General features: G+C 40.4%; 1 protein-coding gene across 2 annotated transcripts in view; it reads left to right on the top strand.

Annotated features, from left to right (window-relative positions):
* Positions 1-20,987, top strand: part of LOC122564039 (membrane-associated phosphatidylinositol transfer protein 3) — a 440,972-nt gene that overhangs the window by 325,731 nt on the left and 94,254 nt on the right. For both annotated transcript variants that reach the window (XM_087977378.1, XM_043718505.2), the window contains 2 exons: positions 7,700-7,872; positions 9,125-9,295. In XM_087977378.1, coding sequence (XP_087833504.1) covers positions 7,700-7,872; positions 9,125-9,295 — 344 coding nt within the window. The remainder of the gene's footprint in view (positions 1-7,699; positions 7,873-9,124; positions 9,296-20,987) is intronic.

Raw genomic sequence — 20,987 nt, 5'->3', positions numbered from 1 at the left:
TTGAACAGGTTAGGAGAGTGGCCAAAGAAGTGGCAGATTGAATAAAATGTGGGAAAGTGTAAGATTATGCATTTAGGTATGAAGAATAGCGGTGAAGATATTTTCTAAATGGAGAAAGCGTTCATAAATGGAGATATCTGAAGCACAAAGGGACTTTAAAATCCTATTTCAGGATTCTCCTAAGGTTAACATGCAGGTTCAGTTGGCAGTTAGGAAGGCAAATGCAATGTTAGCATTCATTTCAAGAGAGTTAGAATACAAGAGCAGGGATATACTGCTGAGGCTGCATGAAGCTCTGGTCAGACTACATTTGGAATATTGAGAGTAGTTTTAGGCCCCATATCTAAGGAAGCATGTGTTGGCATTGGAAGGGGTCCAGAGGGGGTTTGTAAGAATGATCCTGGGGAGCGGTTGAGGACTCTTGGTTTGTACTTGATGCACTTTAGAAGGATGAAGGGGGGATATGACTGAAACTTATAGAATGCTGAGAGGCCTGGATAGAGACCTTGAAGAAGATGTTTCCACTATGAGGAGAATCTAGGACCTGAGAGCACAGCATCGGCATTATAGGGTGACCCTTTAGAAAGAAGATGAGGAAGAATTTTTTGTGCCAGAGGTAGTTAATTTGCAGGACTCATTGCCACAGAGTACTCTGGAGGCCAAGTCATTGACTGGTTCATGATTGGTAAGTGAATAAAGTGTTACCGGGAGAAGGCAAAAGAATGGGATGGGGAAACGCATCAGCCTTGATATGACAGTGGAGTAAATTCGAGAGGCCAAATAGTGGAGCAGATGTGATGGGCCGAATGGCCTAATTCGGCTCCTATATCTTCTAGTCTTGCGGAGGTTGGGCAAGCGTTGCTAACCCAGCACCAGTGCATTCCTGGCCTCTCATACCTTACCATTCCGGCTTAATGCCAATTCAGTCAACGTCCGCCATAGTTTCTGAGATCTGTCTATGTGGAGATGAACAAAAACCTTCTTTGTGGATCACATGTCCACCCACTTTCCCCGACCAGCAACAATTGGAACTGGAGGTGGGATTTCCACTTGAACCATTTTTAAAGGCTTGTGGTGTCTTCTTGGCTTGCCAAAACTCCAGGCTATAACTTCCACCTTATCCTATGAATATTATTATTAATTCTGATGTAATTCTTTTTCTAACCAGAGAAGGTTGATGTCCTTGTCTAACATTGTAACTGTGTGAATGAGATTTAAAAGCACGAAGAATGATAGATCAATTATTAGAAATATGATATATTATGGAATTTTAAATATAACTCTGATTCCATTCATATAAAATAGTTTACTGATATTCTTTTTCATAAAACTTTATTAAAATCCATCCAACATTAAAATTTCACTAGCTCTTGTGTTTTCATCATCTTTCCATATTAAAATGAGAGTTCGGAAGTATAATGTTACAGAGAAATAATTGATCGAATACTTACTTTAAATATCACACGATTAAATTTCCAGTTCCTTTCTAATGAATCCACTGAAACAATTACAAGCAATTTTAATAATTAAAAACAAAGTGAAGGCACAATTTATTGTGCTGGAATTGTATGGGAAATCCCAAAAAGTAGACCTTGTATTAAGGGTTATCGTTTCTTCTTAATCATGCTTCTTTGGACTCCTGTTGAATCATGAAGTATCACATTTATCATGTGTACCTTACAATGTCATATTGTTTTACCACAAGCAGTTTAAATCTTCAGTGTGTGTAAAATAATATCCTGCAACCGTTTGCAGATATCTTTGGTGGGACAATGTTAAAAGATGCTGAGTAGAACATAGACCATAGAACAATACAGCGCAGAACAGGCCGTTTGACCCTCGATGTTGCGCCGACCTGTGAACTATTCTCAGCTCGTCCCCCTACACTATCCCAAAATCATCCATGTGCTTATCTAAGGATTGTTTAAATCTCCCTAATGTGGCTGAGTTGACTACATTAGCAGGTAGGGCATTCCATGCCCTCACCACTCTCTGCGTAAAGAACCTGCCTCTGACACCTGTCCTATATCTATCACCCCTCAATTTGTAGTTATGCCCTCTCGTACAAGCTGACGTCATCATTCTAGGAAAAAGTCTTTCACTGTCTACCCTATCTAATCCTCTGATCATCTTGTATGTCTCTATCAAATCCCCACTTAGTCACCGTCTTTCCAGTGAGAACAGACCCAAGTCTCTCAGCCTTTCCTCATAAGGCCTTCCCTCCTGGTAAATCTCCTCTGCACCTTTTCAATGCTTCCACATCCTTTCTGTAATGGGACGACCAGAACTGTACACAATATTCCAAGTGTGGTCGCACCAGTGTTTTGTATAGTTGCAGCATGATATTGCGGCTCTGGAACGCAATCCCTCTACCAATAAAACTTAACACACCATATGCCTTCTTCACAGCACTAGCTACCTGGGTGGCAACTTTCAGGGATCTATGCACATGGACTCCAAGATCCCTCTGCACATCCACACTACCAAGAATCTTTCCATTGACCAAGTACTCTGCCTTCCTGTTATTCTTCCCAAAGTGCATCACCTCACATTTAGCGGCATTGAACTCCATTTGTCACCTCTCAGCCCATTTCTGCAGTTTATCCAAGTCCCCCTGCAATCTGCAACATTCTTCCAAACTGTCCACTACTCCACCGACTTTAGTGTTGTCTGCAAATTTACTAATCCATCCACTTATGCCTGCGTCTAAGTCATTTATAAAAATGACAAACAGCAGTGGTCCCAAAACAGATCCTTGTGGCACACCACTAGTAACTGGACTCCAGACTGAATATTTTCCATCAACCACCACTCGCTGCCTTCTTCCAGAAAGCCAGTTTCTAATCCAAACTGCTAAATCACCCTCAATTCCATGCCTCTGCATTTTCTCCATCAGCCTACCATGTGGAACCTTATCAAAGGCTTTACTGAAGTCCATGTATACCACGTCAACCACCCTATCCTCATCTACATGCTTGGTCACCTTCTCAAAAAACTCAATGAGGTTTGTGAGACACGACCTGCCATTGACGAAACCATATTGACTATCTGAAATTAAATTGTTGCTTGCTAGATGGTTATAAATCTTATCTCTTATAATCCTTTCCTAAAACAGAAGTAAGGCTCACTGGTCTATAATTACCTGGGTCATTTCTGCTGCCCTTCTTCAACAATGGCACAACATTTGCATTCCTCCAGTCCTCAGGTACTAAACCTGTAGACAATGACGACTCAAATATCAAAGCCAACGGCTCTGCTATCTCCTCCCTAGCTTCCCAGAGAATCATCGGATAAATCCCATCCGGCCCAGGGGACTTGTCTACTTTCACTCCTTCTAGAATTGATAATACTTGTGTGTAACTAACCTCGATCCTTTCTAGTCTAATATCTTGCACCTCATTCTTCTCCTCCACAATATTCTCCTTTTCTTGAGTGAACACCGATGAGAAATGTTCATTTAGCACCTCTCCGATCTCTATAGGGTCAACATTCAACTTCCCACTTCTGACTTTGGCTGGCCCTATTCCTACCCTAATCATCCTTTTATTCCTCACATACCTATAGAAAGCTTTAGTGTTCTCCTTTATTCTATTTGCTAAAGACTGCTCGTGTCCTCTCTTTGGTCTTCTTAACTCTCTCTTTAAATCCTTCCTAGCTGCTCTGTAACTCTCCATCGCCTCATCTGAGCCATCTTGCCTCATCAACACATAAGTCTCCTCCTTCTTCTTAACAAGAGATGCAATTTCTGTAGTAAACCACAGTTCCCTTACCTTATTACTTCCTCCCTGCCTGGCAGGGACATATCTATCAAGGACACGCAATATCTGTTCCTTAAACCAGCTCCACATTTCAATAGTCTGCATCCCCTGCATTTTGCTACCCCATTCTATGCATCCTAATTCTTGCCTAATCACATTATAATTGCCCTTGCCCCATCGATAGCTGTTGACCTGTTGCCCTATCCCTTTCCATCGCTAAACTAAGTGTAACTGAATTATGGTTACTCTCTCCAAAGTGCACACCTACAACTAAATGAAACACCTGGCCCTGTTCATTACTAAGCACCAGATCCAGTGTGGCTGGTAATAATCCAGTTAGAATAAGAGAAAGCTTAAAAGCTTTTACATTTGGGGAGATTGGGTTTTACATTTGTGGGAGGTTTCGATCTCCCCCAAAAGTGTTTAATTTCTGACTTCCCATTTCTTTCACCAAATCAGTTTAAAGGCTTCCAATAAGGCTTCTTATCCGCTTGTATTTTTTCACAAAACCCACCTTTCCTTTATAGTCACATGTAATGCACCATAGAGCTCCATCTGTTCCCCCACCCCCCACTTCTTTATCATTCACAGTCATCCTTCAGGAACATAATTTGTCTGCTTGGGTTATGTGCACTGATAACAGTTAGCTCTGTTGTACTCCATGGCCCATCTGTCGGGCATATAACTCAAAACAACATTTTGTATTGAAAAAAACAATGAAGCCAACTTTGCAAACAACTGCTCACCTAAACAGCAGAGTATGGAAGTTGGTGTACTGCTCAATATAGAACATTACCTGCTTCAGTCATTATGTTGTTGAGAGCCTTTCTGTAGAGTTTTGCAGCATAGAAGCATATGCCTATTGTTTCTATGCCAGTGCTTATGCTCCCCAACCTCAACACTAGGTTTCTATATTGGATCCACATCCAACCTGTGTAACGCACCAGCTTCAGCTTCAGGAATATCTCTAAGGCAAAATACTTTCTGGATTCCACTAACAATACAACTTCAGAGAATCCGATGGAAGACCCTTGTCCACACCAAAAAAATCATTTTCTGGATTTTCTATCCACGTCTGTTTGTCAGCCATCATCCTCAACTCTTCCAGCTGGCTCTGAGAAATTGATCTGTTTCAATGTTTTGCCCTTTTCCAGTGTTTCTGCCTTGCTACTCTCTTTCCACCTTGACGAAACTTCCTAAAATTGATTTCTTCAACCATATGTGAAGCCCCACTCCACTAAACTAGTTTATATTGCCACAATATTGTGGCTTGGGGTTTTGTTCTGTGCACTGGGAATAATAGCTATCCATGTCTCATCTGGTTGTTTGTGGCCTGTAATGGTTTCCTGTGAGTGACTGCTGACTAACTCTAGTGAGTTTTTGCATGCTCTTTTAGTTACACGATTGTAGATAATGTTGTTCTTTGTAAGTACATCTCTCACGAGTACAAATGATTCCAACCTTTCCTCACAGTCCCTTGCATATGTCTGCTGATGTTAAAGCATGATATATATCACCATCTCAATATCATATCCATTCTTATTATATTATACATTTAATCTCTTGATATTGGTTGACATCAATTTTACTTCTGTGTAGCACATTGAGAAATATTACTGTGTGAAAAATTCTAAATGTGAGTAGGTGTTCTAATACTTCAAGCCTTCATTTCTATAATTGGTTGACATTATCAATGATCGCTTTAATCTTGTCTTAATGACTATTATAAATACATTATCTTTTGCAATATTGCAGTTTTATTATATAGAATCCGACTCTGTCTTTTATTTGTACTCTTGCTGGACAGTAAAGATCTTGCAGTTTCTTCAATGGCAAGAAAATTTGAGAAAATATGGCAAGAATGAAAGAAATTGGAACTTCTATTGGGAAAATAATTTCTGATTTTCCCGTTAAGCTTAAAATGGCAAGTTCAGAATCTTCCTATAAAGAGGAAACTACATTATTTAATTGGATTTGGGGTGGCACGGTGGCTCAGTGGTTAGCACTGCTCCCTCACAGTGCCAGGGACCTGGGATTGATTCTCACCTTGGGTGACTGTCTGTGTGGAGTTTGCACGTTCTCCGTGTGTCTGCGTGGGTTTCCCCCAGGTGCTCCAGTTTCCTCCCACAATCCAAAGATGTGCGGGTCAGGTGAATTGGCCATGCTAAATTGCCCATATTGTTCAGTGCATTAGTCAGGGGTAAATGTAGGAGTAGGGTAATGGGTCTGGATGGGTTACTCTTCAGAGAGTCGGTGTGGACTTGTTGGGTTGAAGGGTTTGTTTCTGTACCATAGGGAATCTAATCTAATCTCATGATTATCCCAACTCACCTCAATTATATACCATTTCCAACTCTCCTGTCATTCCTTCAGAATCTAAATAGTGCCAATTCCCAACGTTAACGTCAGAGTGATGACCTTGTGGCAACAGCTATCTCTGACCCTTCATTCAACCCTGCATTAGCTTAATATTGATTATTGGAAACATGTTTATTACAAAGAATGTAATAGCAGAGAGCATTTAGAGATACATAATATGATTACATAGAGTTGGCATGGCTTCAAGAAAGGGAAACCATACCTGAAATATTTACTAGAAAGAGGTACCAAGCATATGGATAAAGGGGAAGGAGTGGGTGTAATGTATTTGGATTTTCAGAAGACAGTTGATAAGGTACCACATATTAGGCTATTTAAGAAGATATGAGCCCATGGTGAGAGTTGTTGAGTGAGCATGTTGCATGCAACAGTGAGTGTTGAAGGCCTTATGCTTTGTTGAGAAGTTTGTGCAGTGGCAGTGTTAGAGTGAGTGGTGGTCCAGTAAGTGCGAGGTAGCAGAGAGACGAGCATAGCACACATCCTTGCAGAACACAGATTATTAACATTCTTTCAGCACTGCTGGCCAATGCATTTCACCCAGGACAGGTCTGACACCTGGCCTTTTTTCTGAGTCAAGACTGAATCGGTCTGGTGGCCTGAGCTCATTTGCCAGTCAACAGAATACAGCACCGGCACATACTCCACCAGTACCTCCAGGTCTCTGTCTATGAACAAAAGGGTTCATTTCTTTTTCTGATCTGGGTCCTCAGCGGGAATGTTGAGCCACAATGGAGTATGAAGGGCAGATCCTAGCATGCAGCATTTGAAGAGACGGGCAGCTGGGATTTAAATATGGCATAAGTGGTGTGAATGCTACAAGGTTCCAGTAACCGCAAACACTTCCACTTTTCTTGATGTGGGGGGGGTGGGTGCTTTAGAGCCCAGATGTATAAATAAGAAGGGGAAGGATAGAAGATTGCATGAGAAGTTATTATGAGCCTTGGCAGATTGGTCACAGGAATCTCACTCAAATAAATAATAAGCACTTTGTCTGAAAAAATGAAACTTCAGTCCATTGCATGATATAGATCTCAATAATTCAATTAAAATAAAAAAAAAACTGAAAGGTTTCAGTGAAATCCAGCTTTTGAGAAAATACAGATATGACGTTTTGGGGAGACAATGATGTAATGGTACTGTCACTGGGCTAGTGGTCCAGAATCCCTGGCTAATGTTTCTGAAGATGTGGGTTCACATCCCACCATGGTGATGAAGACATTTCAACTCATACAAAAAAAATCTGGAAAAAATATTAGCTAATGGCATACATGTAACCATCATCAACTATTGTAAAACCTCATCTGGTTCAGTAATGTTCTTCAGGGAAGGAAATCTGTCATCTTTGCCTGGCCTACATTTGATTCCAGACCCACAACAATGTGGTTGACCCTAATTGTGGGCGATTAGAGATGACCAATAAAAGCTGGCCTAGCTAGTGACAGCCACATTCGCTGAATGAATGAAGCACATTTAAATAATTAAATTTAAATTTAATTAAAATTTAAATAATTTTCTACAAGATTAATGTGTTGGTTTTAATAACATTGTTTTTATTTAAACAGAAGCCACTCCAGTGCATTGAATGATGACCCTGATTTACAAAGGACAAGTAGCACAAACGTATTGGATGGAAATCCAGTTCGATTTGATTTTGATGTTTCTGACTTCTTCCTCTTTGGTTCCCCACTGGCTTTGGTTCTGGCAATGAGGTGGACAGTACTTCCTTCAGTAGATGGTAAGTTCTTATAGTCAGTATCAAGACAGTCTTCAAAATATGGCCCGAAGGACAACTGAGAGAAACGTACAAAGCTGCAGATTGCAGTGTGGAATTAGTGATTACTCAGCATGCATGCTGTGTAGATCGGCTCACAGTCATTGTTTTTATTCAAATAATCCCTAAATTAATTATTTGGCATTGTACAGGATCTGTCTTGATAGTTTGCAATGCTTCTTTTTAGTGTAATGATTAATTTTGCATAATTGTATCCATTTATCTGATAATTATGCAAAAGTAAATTATGTTGCTGCAAACAGTGTCCAAATAAGCATTCATTTTCTTTTTGTGTTAGAACATGTAAATATTTGCTTCCAGAATGTCTGCCTATGAATGAAAAGTATCCCCAATCCTGAAGCTTGAAGATGCGATTGTTTTAGGATATCACCATTTTTTTTAAAAATCAGGCATTCAGTTCTCCTGCAGAACTGGCCCATTCCATTGCAGGATTCTTACTATTCCTTCTCTGGGCGCAACACAATAGAAAAAATATATATAGTTCAAGAGACCCTTTTTTTCAGAAAAGCTCTAACTCAATATTGCTCTTTGGTCAGAATAGAAAAGGCTGTCCGTGTTAATGTATATCTGCTGTTATTTGTACTGTTCAGTAACTGGTAATTTGTAAGATTGCAGAAGTTATTATATTTTCTGGGTTCACAGAGGTCCAGGCACTTCACCTGGCAACAGCATGTTTTGGAAAATTGTAAAGCTGACGTTTTCCAATATGGAAATTACAAACTATACTTTTCACTGATAGTGGGCAAATTGCCTCATGGTGGTGTACAGAAATTCTCCTCCATCCGAACACCGTTTTTCAAGGGATCTGCATTTTGATGAATTTTCCAACGCGTTTGCTGTAAAAGGATGATACCCACCAAAGAAAACTGGCAGTTGTGTTGATAGGAGTGCATGGGATGGGAATAGGTTAAAAAGCTTCTTGTGTTGTCGTTCACAGCACTGCAGTGGTGTGTAACCATACCGAAGATTGAATAAGTAGTCCTTTCACACCTCCTCATTTTAGTTTTTTTTATTTTCAGTTGTATACATTTCATTGACAATGCCTGTACAATTTACATTGAAATGAATGCTATTATATTTATTCTTGAATGAAAGATTGCCATATCTAATAACTGTTCCCAGATATTGTTTGACTGAGGAGAATAACCATTTGTGCATGATGTGTTTTCTCATGCCTCTCTTTCTCCTCTATCAGCATCCCAGCTGCGGCCTGCTTGCAGCCAGGTATACAGCCTCTTCCATTCTGCCGATCCCTCTGCCTCTCGATTAGAACCACTGCTAGAGAAAAAATTCCACCTCCTGCCTCCATTCCCGGTTCCAAGGTACCAACGATATCCTTTGGGAGACGGGAATTCTGCTCTTCTAGGTAGGTTGTTCTTTCTATATCATGGAGCAGAACATGAAAAATCATTTGGAATTTGACACCTGTATTTCCACTAACAATTGAAAATAATTCAGTGAACACTCTTAATTAGAAAGATGATGCTAAGTACTGTTTAGAATGTGTTTCAATAAACAATGTATCGTTGCAGTTTTATTATACAATGAAATATGCTCAATGTATTTTTGTTCATCTGAGTCTTTCAGGATGTTCTGAAAGCGTGAAAGTTATGGATAAACTTGTCAGAGTTTAGATTTAACAAGGGCTCATAAACTAGTGTACTCAGGAAGTCCATTGTAAGCTTGATTTAGTTTTTAAGTATTTTGATCTCTGAGTGGGGAAGTTGTGAATTTGATCTCCTCTCCAGGCTCAAGAGCATCATTAAAACTGTGATATCAAGACAGCACTGAGGGAGTGCTGCATTATCGGAGGTGCTGTCTTTTGAGTGGAAATGTTAAAGGGCTGCTTTTTTCGGTTAAGTTTGAAAGGACGTGGAAACCCCAATGTTCCTTAAAAAAAAAGAGAACGTCTTGATCCCCTGGCCAAAAGTCTTCCCTCTAGCAACCATAATAATTATTCAACTTATTGCTGTCCATGTAGGATGGCGACAGTGTTTGACAACAGCAGCTAAATTTCAAAAGGACATAGGAGAAACAAACTGTGGGATTTTGATCGAGTGAGGTGGCATGATCAAGGAGGTAATGTTGGCAAACCGAGAAGAGAGAGTTTTACTGAATGTTGAAGTGGTTCACATCCAGGGAATGCACATGTTTTTCTTTCACCAGAACACTGTGGATGCTAGAAATTTGAAATAAAAACAGAAAAGACTGAAAATATTCACAGGTCAGGCAGCACCTTGTAGACTGTTAATTATTTCTAGTCTTTTTCAGTTGGGGAGGCCAGGTGATATGGGAAGGTATCAGTGATAGCAGATTGGGAAAGACTGGCATATTGCTGGATGTTTAACAGACCAAGATCCCTATGTTAATCAAGGCAGGAAAAAACTTCTCAGAGATTTACAAGGGTTTTGTTGTAAATCCATAGTTTAGAACAACAAACATTACAGCACAGGAACAGACCCTTCAGCCCTCCAAGCCTGCACCGACCCATATCCTCCATCTAAATCTGCTGCCTATTTTCTAAGGAACTGTATCCCTTTACTCCCTGCCCATTCATATATCTGCCTAAATACATCTTAAATGATGCTATCGTTCCCGCCCCTACCACCCCCGCTGGCAATGCATTCCAGGCACCCACCACCCTCTGCGTGAAGAACTTTCCATGTATATCTCCCCTAAACTTTTCCCCTCTCACTTTGAACTTATGAACCCTAGTAATTGAGCCCTCCACTCTGGGTAAAAGTTTCTTGCTATCTACCCTGCCTATACCTTTCATGATTTTGTAGGCCTCAATTAGGTCCCCCACCAACCACCTTCTTTCCAATGAAAGTAATCCTAGTCTACTCAAACTCTTCTCATAGCTAGCACCCTCCATACCAGGCAATATCCTGGTGAACCTCCTTTGCACCCTCTCCAAAGCATCCACATCCTTTTGGTAATGTGGCGACCAGAACTGTACACAGTATTCCAAATGTGGCCGAACCAAAGTCTTGTACAATTGTAACATGACCTGCCAACTCTTGTACTCAATACCCTGTCGGATGAAGGAAAGCATGCTATATGCCTTCAACCACTCTACTGATCTGCATTGCCACCTTCAGGGAACAATGGACCTGAACACCCAGATCTCTGTGTACATCAATTTACCCAGGACTTTTCCATTTACTGTGTAGTTTGTTCTGAAATTGCTCCTTCCAAAATTCATCACCTCACATTTGTCTGGATTGAACTCCATCTGCCCAGCTTTATTCTTTGACAGTCCCCTTCACGATCTGCTACTCTAGCAATCTTAGTGTCATCTGTAAACTTGCTAATGAGGCAACCTACACCTTCATCCAAATTTGTACTAATCTCCAATTTATTACAAACAACAGTTTCCTCCCTCCCCATCTGGACCCTTGCTCTGTCCAGAACATAACTCACCACTGGGAAAGGACCTAATTCCGCTGCTTGTACAAAATAAACCATCACCACATCTACAAACAACAAATGACAAATCCATCCCAGGGCCAGTGTAAAAGCCTACCTTTTTTAATTTTAGAAATCCACCATCAAATTAACCAAGCAAGACCTCAGATCTTTTGTTTAATAACCCACCATCAAAATACCCAATCACCCATTTAATCAAATTACAAGTTTCGCCTAAAGAGGCAATAGTAACAGTACAATTTTTGCAGAATGTACATTATCTTATATGATTACCTGTTATACACAATGGGCAAGCTCCCATTCTAGGCTCATTGTACAAAATAACATTTTTTGACAAACAGAATCCCATATCCAATGCCTTCACTCCAATTAGTCTTTCCACAGCTAAAGTACCTTTAGCAACTCATTTTACTGACTAGTTTTCCAAGCTAAAGGATGACATTTCCTATGTTCACCCAGAAGAAAGATTATGAAATCACCTGCATCACTCATCAGGCAGACTGACATACGAAACACACTAAAAATGACAAATTTCATGTTATTGTGGTCACCAAAGGTAGAAACTTTCAAACTATTTGTCAAGATTTTATTCTTAAAGATTGTTTTCACGATAAAACATTCTCGATAATTCATTGCAGTATTTAACTTCCAATATAGCATCTGGCCCAGTTCAAGCTTTGTAATTGCTCAATCTCTTCCTTCGATCTGATATCTTTTTCTGTGAGAATCAAGTGTGATTAACTGGGGCGAGAATAACAGTCTCTAAATAGAATTCTTGATCAAAGTTTTCCAGACCTATTCTGCTTACTATCGGCACGGTGGCACAGTGGTTAGCACTGCTGCCTCACAGCGCCAGAGACCCGGGTTCAATTCCTGCCTCAGGCGACTGACTGTGTGGAGTTTGCACGTTCTCCCCGTGTCTGCGTGGGTTTTCTCCGGGTGCTCCGGTTTCCTCCCACAGTCCAAAGATGTGCAGGTCAGGTGAATTGGCCATACTAAATTGCCCGTAGTGTTAGGTAAGGGGTAAATGTAGGGGTATGGGTGGGTTTCGCTTCGGCGGGTCGGTGTGGACTTATTGGGCCGAAGGGCCTGTTTCCACACTGTAATGTAATGTAATGTAAAAAATCAATATATTCATAAAGTCCCACAAGCCAAAATCTGATTAATAACACATTTCTTAAATTCTGTAGTACTGCCTATAAGAAATCCTTAATAGTCACCACGAAGATGCCTCAAACATTCCCTTTTAAATCCCAATGAAATATCACTGGGTCTGCTTTTAGTTGAACATAGTTTAATTTCAACAAAGCAAGCCTTACTGAAAAATACATCCTTGAAGCCTTGTTGAGACCTTGGGTGTGTTTGTTTATCCTTCCTCGTTTTCCTCCTGTGCCTGCTTTTCCTTTGAGTGCTTTTAGAAGCACATACTTCTAAAACCACTCACCCTCATTTACTTTTACCAACCATTCTGAGTATGAAATTTTAAAATTAATTCTGATTAACCATGAGGAATAAATCTTAATTGTTTGATTGTAATGTTTGATAAATACTGTCTTATCGTCATAATCTGTTTTGCTTCCTTACAATCCTTTTCTTTCATAGTACTTCAAATCCCTTGAATTGAATTCTCCCTCAGATTGTCTTATACAATGTTACAGTGATTTTTGAATTTCATCCAGGACCTCAGCTTTGATTAAAAAAAACACTAGCTTGCAGCAAGTAAAGCATTCAATGTGCAGGGAAAAACAAAAGAGAACTATTGGTATGACCTTCTAGTGCTGGGAGACTTTGCACAATTTGGCATTTTGGGATTTTTCCTGCATTGATAGCAACAATATCCTTCACCCATTTTGTGGTAATGCTTTGCATGAACTTCATGTGACAGGGTGATTGCAAACTTGCAGATTGGTTGATCAAGCTAATATTTTCTGCAATACTTCATCAATTACCATATGATTCCTTTCTCCAAGTCCATTGCTGAGCAGAAGTATTCATGGGCGTGAGTTGCATGCTTTCACACATGTTTCTGAACCCATTATTGATAAGTTTCCCTCCACTAACAGTCAAGAAACTTTGCTGGTGCCCCACTTCTGATCCCCATACCATTTCTCCATGCTTTACTCTATAATCACCCCATTGTTCTTACTAAGTATTATCATAGGTTAAATATGAACACCATGTCTACAAAATGCAGAATGAAACCATTAAGTCTTTTTCATTAGCTATAAGATCCATGACAACTGCATCATTATAGTATCATGCCAGTAGACCATGATACTATCTTGTGATAGTTTTTACAGAGTTCACACTACTCACTAATCTGTTTTTTTAGCCTTTTATATTCTGCACCTATCACACTGGCTTTTAACAGAAATTTTAACCTTTCACGTAAGAGCTGAGTAAATCTTTTATGTAACTTTGAGATCATTTCTTCATTTTCCACCTGATTCTTATTGGCTGATGCCATTAATACTCGTCTAACACGGATGAGAGATATATCAGGTTTTCTTTAGTGGATAGAATAATGTTCTAACTGGATAAACTGTAGTTCCATTGACTATCCATAAATAACTGCCTTATAGAGCTCCATGTCAAGTTTTGTTTGTGCCTTTTCAGGTTAATGCAGCATCAGGGATATCTCACCCGAGATTATATCAGTGTTGACAAACTGGCTTACTCCAATTACTTTACATGGAATTACAATCATTTTCAGTGGCCTCAATGTGCAGTAATCACCAAAAATACAACAAATAGTACTTTGATACTCCTTAATTTTTTGTTAACTCTTACTTAGTGAATGAAGATTATATTTTAAACAATGAGTTGCATGTGTAGTCGAAATGCAAGCACTCTCACACAGCTAAGGCTGTCTGAGACAAATACATGCATCACAGGATGTAAATTCATTGTGACGTGGCTTCTTTGTTTGATCTGTCATTAAATTTTCCCTCTTCCTCAAAATTCTCTGTGTAATGTAGAGAACCTTATCTCTCTGCTTTGACTAATTTATCTCAGAATAACATTTCAAGTCATACCTGAAGCACCCCATAACCCCTTCCTTTGGCCTTCCTGTGATTTGTTTCCAGTTATGCTGTGCCAATTCTGTTTACTCCTGAAACAACCATATCTGCTAAAAATGCCTTCACCTTCATTCTGTCTGCAACTTATCATTGCGAGTATTAAAGTGCAGGTCCATTATCTGAACTATACAGATATCTGGCAATCATTGAATGTTCTGTTCTTTCAGTCACTGAGGATGCCCCATATTTTTTCATGAGCATTGAAGAAAGCGATTGCTACTCAGGGAGTCTTTCAAGTAACAGACACCTGATCCAATAAGGGCTCCTTGTCTGAGAGATGAACACTGGTTATAGGCCTCAAATCTTTCGAACTGATGGAAATTCATCTCATACAATACTTTTAGTTCTCATTTTGCTTCTTGTAGGAAGTAACAACATCGAGGTTATAGCTCTTTACCTCTCTGGAAAGATATAACCCATAATCACATATCCACTTCATTTTTTCACTATTCATGTGACACAGACTCTTAGGACATAAGGTGAAAAATAATACCCCAAAACATTTACATTTCTTTTCTTCCACTTTCTCGAATGACCAATAAGATTGCAGTTTTCTATCTGAATAAAATGTTGTTAGTTTCCAACCTTCGCCATAAGGTGAACATTCTCTGCGACCATGTTTTATCCTCGACAGCCAGTTGCAAAGGAAAGAAGTGGACCCAATCTTTCAATGTGTGTGTAAACATTCATTTACAGTATTACATGTTACACACATGCACCTTCTACCTAAGAACGAGTTTAATTTTGTGCATTTTACATGTGAGGTAAATATTGTATATACTTAAACAACTAATATATTTCACTAGTATCTCAGACAATTTGTTCAACATCATAACCAACCATCTGTATAAGCATGTCTGTTTTCTCCTGTCTGGTTCTTTTGACAATTGTCTTCAATCTGTGCCCTCTTTACTGACCCTGATATTGACCCTCTCAAATTCAAGAGAGGAGGAGACAAGATGGTGTTGGGAAGAAGAGTTTAAACAGATTACCATCTTACTTTGAAGTCACTGATGGATAATAAGGGCCACTGCCTTTTTGTTCTTTCTAAGCTCAGGTTTGGGAATGTAAACAGTCCGATGCTGCAATTTGGCTCTTAGAACATCCAGCCATTCACCCCTCACTGTGGTATACTTCCTTGCTGAGAGAGATGAAGCATCTTTGCATCCCATCATTAAATGGAGTGAGATGCTAACAACTGCTTCCTGTGAATCATAACATAGACAGCAACATGATCTTAAATTGGAATATTTCCTTAAGGGTCTGTATTACCTGTTCATATCCAGATAATCTGGCTAGTTAAGGATGAATAATTCACTTTGCAATGTACAAAGTTAAAACAATCAGTAGATCTCACAACAAGCCTCCAGTGCACGTTGACATCATCTGGTAGCATTTAATCAAAGCGTGTCACCATTAATTTAAATAGGTAACTTCACATCCAGTGACTTAAAGATTTAAAAAAAGGCTTGTGTCATGAAGAATAATATAACCATAGCAGGACTGATACATTGCCAGAGTGGGATAATCCTTTGCCTGAGTTATAATGTTGGTAGAGTCCACATAAAACTTTAGCTAAGGGAGTGGGCTGGTTGGGGAGGTGGTACAGTGGCAGAAAGTCATACATCCCAGTATCATAAAATCAGGGTCATTTTGTAATTGGTTAGTGGCTTCCACACTGGATAAAAGGCAAGGTGTTCCTCAATTTCATACCAAGCCACTCTTAATTTGTGCCTGTCATTCTACTGTGGGATGAAGCCATTATAACTGTTAATGCATTTTTAATTTCACTTCCATACCAAGATGAGGAAAAATTGCAGCAATTTTCTTGCTTCAGTTGGCCACTTTCTCAAAGCCATAATAAGTGCTGCACTACAAAAAAACCCAAGCATTGTATAAAGCACCTGGGGATGCTTTGATGTGAAAGAGGATGTTTAATTGTCAATGCATCATGAAAGATTTTATGAATTTCCTGCCCACTATTTTCAGCTGTTGGTCTCAGAGTTTGCTCTGTCAACATGCATGCAATATTTCTATTTGAAAAAGTAAATCCATTTCTGAGCAAGATTTTCAAATTTTCACAATTAAAATGGACACAAGAGTATGTAGACTAAATTTTCCCACCAGGTTTTCTGCTCATTTGTAAATATTTTTCACTGCACAGGTGGATTAATGGTTTTATTTTAAACTAGTTACTTGATTAGTTCGATATTTTCAGAAGTGAGTCTCGTTTACTGATAGTCGCCATATCCAGTGTTTCCCTTTTCAAACTCTGGATAATGGAACATTTGTAGAGGTGATGGTACAGTGGTATTATCACTGAATGTGAATCCAGAGACCTAGGTAATGTTCTGGAGATCTGGCTTTGAATCCCGCCATGACAGAGTCAGAGAGATGTACAGCATGGAAACAGACCCTTCGGTCCAACCCGTCCATGCCGACCAGATATCCCAACCCAATCTAGTCCCACCAGTCAGCACCCGGCCCATATCCCTCCAAACCCTTCCTGTTCATATACCCATCCAAATGCCTCTTAAATGTTGTAATTGTACCAGCCTCCCCCATTTCCTGTGGCAGCTCATTCCATACCCATACCACCTTCTGTGTGAAAATGTTGCCCCGTAGGTCTCTTTTACATCTTTCCCCTCTCACCCTAAACCTATGCCCTCTTGTTCTGGACTCCCCGATCCTAGGGAAAAGACTTTGTCTATTCACCCTATCTATGCCCCGCATAATTTTGTACACATCTATAAAGGTCACCCCTCAGCCTCCGACGCTCCAGGGAATACAGCCCCAACCTGTTCAGCCTCTCCCGTTAGCTCAAATCCTCCAACCCTGGCAACATTCTTGTAAATCCTTTCTGAACCCTTTCAAGTTTCACAACATACTTCCAATTGGAAGGAGACCAGAATTGCATGCAATATTTCAAAAGTGGCCGAACCAATGTCCTGTACAGCCGCAACATGACCTCCCAACACCTGTACTCAATACTCTGACCAATAAAGGAAAGCATACCAAACGCCTTCTTTACAATCCTATCCACCTGCGACTCCACTTTCAAGAAGCTATGAACCTGCACCCTAAGGTTTCTTTGTTCAGACACACTCTCAAGGACCTTACCATTCAGTGTATAAGTCCTGTTAAGATTTGCTTTCCCAAAATGCAGCACCTCGCATTTTTCTGAATTAAACTCCATCTGCCACTTCTCAGCCCATTGGCCCATCTGGTCCAGATCCTATTGTAATGTGAGGTAACCCTCTTCGCTGTCCACTACACCTCCAATTTTGGTGTCATCTGCAAACTTACTAACTGTACCTCTAATGCGCGCATCCAAATCATTTATGTAAATGACAAAAAGTAGAGGATCTTGTGGTACTCCACTGGTCACAGGCCTCCAGTCTGAAAAACAGCCCTCCATCACCACCCTCTGTCTTCTACCATTGAGCCAGTTCTGATTCCAAATGGCTAGTTCTCCCTGTATTCCGTGAGATCTAACCTCGCTAATCAGTCTCCCATGGAGAACCTTGTCGAATGCCTTACTAAAGTCCATATAGATCACAACTACCGCTATGCCCTCATCAATCCTCTTTGTTACTGCCTCAAAAAACTCAATCAAGTTTGTGAGACATGATTTCCCACGCACAAAACCATGTTGACTATCCCTAATCAGTCCTTGCCTTTCCAAATACATGTACATCCTGTCACTCAGGTTTCCCTCCAACAACTTGCCCACCACCGAGGTCAGGCTCACTGGTCTATGGTTCCCAGGCTTGTCCTTACCACCCTTCTTAAACGTTAGCCAACCTCCAGTCTTCCAGCACCTCACCAGTGACTATTGATGATACAAATATTTCGGCAAGAGGCCGAGCAATCACTTCTCCAACTTCCCACAGAGTTCTCGGGTACACCTGATCAGGTCCTGGAGATTTATCTACCTTTACCCATTTCAAGACATCCTCCTCCTCTGTAATATGGACATTTTGCAAGATGTCACCATCTACTTCCCTGGAGTCTGTGTCTTCAATATCCCTTTCCACAGTAAATACTGATGCAAAATACTCATTTAGTATCTCCCCATTTTCTGCGGCTCCACACAAAGGCTGCCTTGCTGATCTTTGAGGGGCCCTATTCTATTCCTAGTTACCCTTTTGTCCTTCATGTATTTGTCAAAACCCTTTGGATTCTCCTTAATTCTATTTGCCAAAGCTATCTCATATCCCCTTTTTGCCCTCCTGATTTCCCTCTTAAGTATACTCCTATTTCCTTTATACTCTTCTCAGGATTCACTCGATCTATCCTGTCTATACCTTACATGTGCTTCCTTCTTTTTCTTCACCAAACCCTCAATTTCTTTAGTCATCCAGCATTCCCTATACCTACCAGCCTTTCCTTTCATCCTGACAGGAATATACTTTCTCTGGATTCTCGTTATCTCATTTCTGCAGGCTTCCCATTTTCCAGCCATCCCTTTACCTGCGAACATCTGTCCCCAATCAGCTTTCCAAAGTTCTTGCTAAATACCGTCAAAATTGGCCTTTCTCCAATTTAGAACTTCAACTTTTAGATCTGGTCTATCCTTTTCCATCACTATTTTAAACAAATAGAATTATGGTCATTGGCCCCAAAGTGCACCCCCACTAACGCCTCAGTCACCTGCCCTGCCTTATTTCCCAAGAGTAGGTCAAGTTTTGCTCCTTCTCTGGTAGATACATCCACATACTGAATCAGAAAATTGTCTTGTACACACTTAACAAATTCATCTCTATCTAAACCCTCAACACTATGGCAGTCCCAGTCTATGTTTGGAAAATTAAAATCCCCTACCATGACCACCCTATTATTCTTACAGATAGCTGAGATCTCCTTACAGGTTTGATTCTCAATTTCCCTATGACTGTTAGGAGGTCTATAATACAATCCCAATAAGGTGATCATCCCTTTCTTATTTCTCAGTTCCACCCAAATAACTTCCCTGGATGGATTTCCGGGAATATCCTCCCTCATCACAGCTGTAATGCTATCTCTTATCAAAAATTCCGCTCCCTCTCCTCTCTTGCCTCCTTTTCTATCCTTCCTGTAGCATTTGTATCCTGGAACATTAAGCTTCCAGTCCTGCTCATCCCTGAGCCATGTTTCTGTAATTGCTATAATATCCCAGTCCATGTTCCTAACCATGCCCTGAGTTCATCTGCCTTCCCTGTTAGGCCCCTTGCATTGAAATAAATGCAGTTTAATTTATTAGTCCTACCTTGTCCCTGCCTGCCCTGACTGTTTGACTCACTTCTGTTCTCAGATGTACCCATCTCAGATTGATCTCTTTCCTCATTATCTCCCTGGGTCCTACCACCCCACCTTACTAGTTTAAATCCTCCCGAGCAGTTCTAGCAAATCACTCTGCCAGCATATCAGTCACCTTCCAATTTCGGTGCAATCTGTCCATCTTGTACAGGTCACTTCTACTCCAAAAGAGATTCCAATGATCCAAAAATGTGAATCCTTCTCCCATACACCAGCTCCTCAGCCATGCATTCATCTGCTCTATCCTCCTATTCCTGCCCTCACTAGCTCGTAGCACTGGGAGTAATCCAGATATTACTACTCTCGAGGACCTCCTTTTTAAATTTCTGCCTAACTCTCTATAATCACCCTTCAGAATCTCAACCTTTTCCCTTCCTATGTCGTTGGTTCCAATGTGGACAATGACCTCTTGCTGGCCCCTCTCCCCCTTGAGAACATTCTGCACCCTCTCTGAGACATCCTTGATCCATGCACCAGGGAAGCAACACACCATTCTGCTTTTTTGCTGCTGGCCACAGAAACGTCTGTCTGTACCTCAGACTAGAGAATCCCCTAACACAACTGAACTCTTGGAACCAGACGTAGCCCTCGTTGCATTAGAGCCAGTCTCCATACCAGAAACCAGGCTGTTCGTGATATGTTCCCCTCAGAATCCACCACCCCCTACATTTTCTTAAACAGCATACCTGTTTGAAATGGGTATATCTACAAAAGACTCCTGCACTAGCTACCTACCTCTCTTACCTTTCCTGGAGCTAACCCATCTATGTGACTGTATCTGAGACTTGCCCCCCTTCCTATACCTGCCATCCATCGCATACTGTTGCAAATTCCTCACTGCTTCTAACTGTCTCTCCAACCGATACATTTAAACTGATAAGATTTGCATCCAACAGCATTTATGGCAGATATAATCCGCAGTATCCCTTAAACTCTCTTTAAACTCCCACATCTGACAAGAAGTACATATCACTCCATTAAAGGCCATTTTTGCTCCTTCACAATCTACAGACCCAGAAAATAACACCGTCTTATTTCTCTACAAACACTGCCCCAGGTTAAATTAATAGTTATTGCTTATATTTTAAGTTTAATCAAGAGACAAATCTCCAAAAACATATAATCAAGAAAGAATCCACTCTACTCATTACTGCAGATTCTCTGTAGGCCACACTTAAAACAACAGTTAACGTATCTGATTCTGTGCTGTGAACTTCACCCAACAGTTCCTCCAAGATTAGTTGTGAATTT

The sequence above is a fragment of the Chiloscyllium plagiosum genome, unplaced genomic scaffold, assembly GCF_037043375.1.
Source record: "Chiloscyllium plagiosum isolate Xiang-an unplaced genomic scaffold, Cpla_swu_hap1 HiC_scaffold_31, whole genome shotgun sequence".
NCBI classification, from domain to species: Eukaryota; Metazoa; Chordata; class Chondrichthyes; order Orectolobiformes; family Hemiscylliidae; genus Chiloscyllium; species Chiloscyllium plagiosum.
The sequence above is the reverse complement of the archived record's forward strand: the minus strand, read 5'-3'. Positions and strand labels throughout refer to the sequence as shown.